The sequence below is a fragment of the Cornus florida genome, unplaced genomic scaffold, assembly GCF_030987335.1.
Source record: "Cornus florida cultivar Cherokee Brave unplaced genomic scaffold, ASM3098733v1 CherokeeBrave_3.0.0_Hap2_Chr10, whole genome shotgun sequence".
NCBI lineage: Eukaryota > Viridiplantae > Streptophyta > Magnoliopsida > Cornales > Cornaceae > Cornus > Cornus florida.
Window position 1 is genome coordinate 63523747 of NW_026775580.1, and position 6000 is coordinate 63529746.

Genomic DNA, 6000 nt, shown 5'->3' on the forward strand with positions numbered 1-6000 from the left:
GATTGATACCCGGTTAGCGATCCAAACCCCTTGGTGTGGGTCGTAACACAAATGGTGAGAAATCGAGAGCTAAATCTTGAAATTCCACTGCCTTGGAGTTTCAACTGAATACAATTAGAATTGTAGCCGACTGAAACTCAAGTTTCGGCAGACTGAAACTCCAATTTTATAAGATTGAAATTTCTAGTCACTAGCATAATTTTTCCTACTTTAAAATGTCATAACCTTTTCATTTTAACTCCAAATTGGACCAAATTTGAGTTCAATTTCAAAAATTTTGATTCAACTTTCCAATGGTACCAACCCATTCCAATATTCAGACCATAGAAGAAGTTATGATCATTTTAGTAAGGATTATTCCGAAAATCTCCTAAACTGAATAGGTTTATTTGTGGGAAAACAATATTCTTGCATCTAGAACCCTATAGAATGGATTTGAATGCCTATGAAGACCTAAAGGATCCCATCTGACTCATTTAGAGTCAAATCATTCTTCTCACTTATCTTGGAATGACCATTTTACTTGTAGTTGGTTTTGGGGCTCGGGTAAGAGCCCGATTTATATCCCTTCCAGATTCATCACTCGAATCCTACAGATTTAGGTCATAACACTTTGAAGCCCATAATAGGTTTTTCACTCTCTCAAGATTAAACATCAACTCTTCCAAGAGTTTTGCCTTCTTTGCTGGGTGGATAGCCAAACTAAGGCTGACATTTTAGCTCTTCTCAAATTTGAAACTGGGACTTTGCCTATGACATACTTGGATTTACCATTGTCCTAAAAAGCAATTAATGCTACTAGTTGTCAATATTTGGTTGAAAGCATCACCTCTAGAGTTAAGATATGGACTTCTAGATTTTTATCTTTTGCAAGTAGATCGGTGCTAATTAAGTTCATTATATGCTCTATTCAATCTTATTAGGCTTGGACATTTATCTTTCCTAATAAGGTGATTAATCAAGTGAACCAAGTTCTGAGGTGTTTTTTGTAGTCTAGTGTGGAGTTACAGAATTCAAGGGCCACGGTGGCCTGTGATGTGGTATGTAAACCAAAACCCTTTGGTGGTATTGGCTTTCCAAATCTGGAAATATCAAATGTAATTACAAATTTAAAGTACATTTGTAGGTTATTTGATAGAAGGATAGAAATTATGTGGGTTGCTTGGTCCTACAAGTACTTAATTAAGACAAAGAGTTTTTGGACTATAAAGGCATCTGCACTAAATTCTGGTTTCTGGAGAAGGCTTTTAAAGTTGAGGGATATGACAAAAGGGATTCTAATGTATAGTGTGGGTAATGACACTGATATTATGTTGTGGTTAGACTACTGATTACCCAATGGCCCTATTACTTCACATCTCAACCTCACTGAAGTGAAAACTTCTCAACTGGATAGATTTATCAAAGTTTATAGTCTAATTTCCAATTGCCAATGGGTTATCCCATATTCCTTGGCTCATATCCCATTTTTCCAATCCCATGATTTCCTCTCCCAGTTACATAACTTGACTCTCCCATCCACTCTACCAGAAGATGCACTATGGCTACCATCACCAACTAAAACCTTCTCCCTCTCATATACCATCAGTTACTACCTGCTGGTATATTTTATTTTCCCATAGTGCTAGATTATTTGGTTTAAGCATCATGTCCCCAAATATTGTTTCATTGCTTGGCTTGCTATAAGAAGAAGGTAATATACTTTGAATTCTAAACCAATGCTTAAGAAGCATTACATCAATGCTTACTACCTTTGCTTGGCTAGTGGGGAGTCTCTTTATCACCTCTTCTTCAAGTGCAAGTTCTCAGAGAAAATTTGGAACTTCGTTCAACCTACTGCAGGATTTTACATCAAACTTAATTGCTGGTAGGATCTAATTTCTTGGTGTACCTCAAATTAATGTTCTAAAAGATTCTTACTGCACAAAATGCTCCTCTCAGCTGCTGTTCATTTTATCTGGTTAGAAAGGAATTCAAGAGCTTTTAAAAACAGGTCATCACCTTATCATATTATCATCAAGCAGATCAAAAACTGCACTAGATGAAGACTAGCCTCAATTAAACTAAGATACTCTACTAACCTTTTTTGTTGTTATTTAGCTGGGAAGATCTATAACATCTGTTCATGCAAGGATGCAGGTTTGTAACTGCTCAATCACTTCTTAGCTGATCATTATATTTAGTTTTTGCTCTTTTTGGTTTGGTCTGTGTGATGGCTATTATTTTTTGTTCTTCTCAGCTCTTATGTTGTTTGTTGCCTTTAGGCTTTGTCTTGTCCTTTGGTACCCGATGTACATTCTTTCTTCATTTATTCAAGCTTACTGTTTAACTAAAAAAAAAGAATGTACATATCAATCGTGACTTTTATCGGTTCCTATAAAATTTTAGTTCTTGTTTTGTACTTATTTTGTTTAATGAATGAATTTATGTTATTTTTGGTTGGAGAGAAGGATTGAGGAGGGATTAATGAGAGGGATGATAAAAAAGTTTTTTCGTGTTTAATTGGAGGGAAGGGAAAAGAGGGAGGAAGAAAAAAATATATATTTTCAAAGTCTTTTAGAATGTTTCAAGAAAATTTCAATGCTATCTCGCTCTCATGCTGAAATAAAACTATAAACAAATATTTTTTTAAAGAAGTACAAAATCAAGAAAAATAAACTAAAAGATGTAAAATTAACTTGTTGCTTGTCAGTTGGAACGTCAGAATGAAGATCCTCCTTTGACACGTGGACTCAATAACCCTTCTCTCCAGCATAGGGTTCCATGGTAGCAGCACGACGAAGCATTGGATCGGGAAGATGCCGAGGAAACAACAAGTCAATCCTGTATCCCGGGAAACTCCACGATAGGAGGGCCTCGAACCACCAAGGTCCCAGCCTTAGATGATGCTAATTCAAGAAGAAAAGAGGCATGGATCCCAATTGGTGATCAACAATCGCCAGGGAATGATTTTATCGCTAGATTCCGAAAAGGAAATAGTTGAGCGAATCAAAGGGCTGAAGGCTTAAACTCCCGTGAACATGCCGAGAGAGTTCACTGCATCAATAGAGAAAACTCCCTTTACGGATGAGATAGAATGAGTTACACGACCTAAGAAGTTCACAATGTCGAAGTTCATCAAGTTCAATGGAACTGGAAACCCACTCCAACACCTCAATCATTACACTCAAGAGATAACTCTAGAGGCACACAATGATCTGTTCACGTGTAAAATATTCCCGTTCAACCTAACAGAAGTAGCCCTGGAATGGTTCAAAAATCGCCCGTGCAAGTCAATCTCGAACTTCGAGACACTATGCATCGCGTTTCTAGCCCAGTATTGCCGGAACAAGAAACAGAAAAAGACTATTGATAGTCTCTTCACGATTTGACAAATGAAGGGAGAAGGTTTGCAAACCTTTCTCACTCGGTTTAACATGGAATCTTCAGGTATTCTGGATTATAACCAGGACCATGCCATATAGGCATTCAAGATAGCCATGGTGCAAGGTTCACGTTTTCATTCTTCTCTGGTGAAAAAGACTCCGGCTAACATGTCAAAGTTGAATTCAAAAGCGCAAAACTACATCAGACTCGAAGAAAATGAAGTAACCAAACAGCAAATGGCAACTATGGTCACAGTTGAAAGCCGACCGAAGGAACGCCCGAGCACCTCAAGGGCCCAACGGGAACCCCTGAGCATCGAAGGAAGAGCCCTTGAGAAAAATTCTCGAACAACTGAGAAGATCACACCTCTCAAGGTAACACGGGCAAGATTGTATCAGGAGACTAAGGGCAGGAACATTTTTCAGATCCCTCCGCCGATCAGACAACCAATGGAACAGAGACACCAAAGTAAGCACTGTGCATTCCATAGCGATTTCGGCCACCTAACCAATGATTGCAGGAGTCTGAGAAGACAGGTCGAGGCATTGATAACCAAAGGTGAATTGGCGGACTACTTGGTTAACAAAGGCCAACAAAGGCAACCCGAGCGAGCCAAGCTAACTTCGAAAGCCGCAGGAGATAACCATCCCGTTCGGGTAATTAATACGATCCATGGCCATCCGGAAGAGGACGAACAACCAGAAAATTCTTATAGGATTCAACTTAAGCAAGCCCATAAGCTACGAAGGGTTGGCGAAATCAACGTAGTCAAGTGTAAACTAGGTTCTACGCAGATTTCTTTCCATGAGGGGGATCTCAAGAAGATACAACATCCACATGAAGACTTGCTAATGATCAGTCTACTAGCAGCCAATTGCTTGGTCAGATATGTACTGATTGATCTTGGCAGCAGTGCCAACATCATAACAAAGTGGACATTTGTAATACCCCTAATTTTAAAAGGATAGTCCTGGTATTTAGTTAATTGTTTAATTGCGTTTTAATTTATTTAATTGTGAATTGTTGTGAATTATTTAATGACTTGTTTATTTAATTGTTTTGTTTTAATTGATTTATTTAATTAATTAATTATTTTAGTTAATTGTTATTTGATTAGTTTTTTTATTGTTAATTAAATAATTATTAGATTGTGTTTTATTTTCTGTCATTACGTTAATTGGATGTATATTCTTTCCGGGGTATAATTGTGTGGATAAGGTGAATGGTTAATTGAAATTTAGGATTTGGTTTTAATTTTCTTTCACGATATAGCCGACTTAGTATAGGATTAATTATATTGTCGGTTGTATAATTTTCTTCCGATTAGAATTAGGGTTTAGGTTTTACTTAAGCCTATAAATATAGCATTAGATGACTACTTAGGGTTTAGAGATCAAAAACCCTATTCACAGCATACTGAAAACAAGAAACGTATAGAGAGGTTTGGGACAAAACCGAAGGATCACCGGAAGAGCTTAGGAGAAAGACGTAGAAATTTTAATTCAAAATCTCGCAGGCAAGTTTTATAACTAACTCTATCCCTTTGACTTGTGTTCTTTGCATCTCTAACTCAATTCTAGGAACAGATAAAGGTTTAAAATCAATCTGGTTCGCATGTTTGCATTGTTTAATAAACATATGTTCATGAACTGTTAAATTGTTCGTTTTATAGTTTTGTTTGTTTTACAGTTTTGTTTTACGTAATTCATGATTCAAAGGATGTCAATTGATGGATTAAGAATTTTATTAGTTCTAAAACATATTAGGAAATCTTAAAATTAATCTGGAGCGCAGGGTTAGATACTTGAACAGAATGTGTTCTTGTATGGGTTTTAATCCACTTAGAAACTGTTTTACGTAATTCTGGTTCCATATGGTTTCAAATAATAAGTAATGAATTTAATCAAATTTGAAACTCCTTAGGACTTAGTTTTAATCAGTAATAAACTTGGTTGGAGGAACACAGTTGCCGGACACCACCGGAATTACAGAAGAAGACGCACAGGGGAAGAGCCTGCTCTAATTTGAGTAGAGCAGGCTGAACAAAAGGGTAGAGCCGGCTCTACCTTAGGTAGAGCCGGCTCTTTGGGCTCTAAAGGCAGCTCCACTTTGTGTGGAGCCGGCTCTACTAAGTGGTGGAGGCGGCTCCACTTTGTGTGGAGCAGGTTCCTTCGATTTTGCTTCTAGTTTTGATTTTCTGCGAAACCAAGGCTACGGGGATTGAATTCTTTACATTCTAGGCTGAAAACAGAGTGTTTTTAAAGTTATTCAGTAAGGTATAAACCCTTGTTAAATGGGCAGAAGCCATGGTAATTCATAAGATACCATAGGAAGCTAAATAGGGTCACAGTCTACTCCTTAGAGAAGTTTTCAGGTTTAACTTTGTGGTGGATGGTTCAAGTTGTTTAATTTTAAATTAGCAATTGAATTAGGAGTTTGATATTGAAATCATGTATCAGTGGTATGAGATTAAGCATGTTAACTAATATGAATTCAGTTAATGCATAATAAGAAGATAGTTGATATTTTATTTAAAGAACTATATATATCAACTTATGGGATGTTGTGGAGTGGTTATATGTAAGCATGTTAATTTTGTTAATGTTAATAATATGCTTATTGTGAGATACATAA

At 36.8% G+C, this 6000-nt stretch overlaps 1 protein-coding gene across 1 annotated transcript; it reads left to right on the forward strand.

The window, feature by feature from the left end:
- Positions 1-3479: 3479 nt before the first annotated feature.
- Positions 3480-5389, forward strand: LOC132277713 (uncharacterized). The gene is made up of 2 exons (XM_059779557.1): positions 3480-4307; positions 5333-5389. Exons 1-2 carry the CDS (start codon positions 3480-3482, stop codon positions 5387-5389), a joined length of 885 nt encoding a protein of 294 aa, XP_059635540.1.
- The last annotated feature ends 611 nt before the right edge of the window (positions 5390-6000 follow it).

Coding starts and splice junctions, on each gene's coding strand:
- LOC132277713 (XM_059779557.1), top strand. CDS start 3,480: ATGGTGCAAGGTTCACGTTTTCATTCTTCTCTGGTGAAAAAGACTCCG. Junction 4,308..5,332: donor TCATAACAAAGTGGACATTT/GTAATACCCCTA, acceptor GGAGGAACACAG/TTGCCGGACACCACCGGAAT.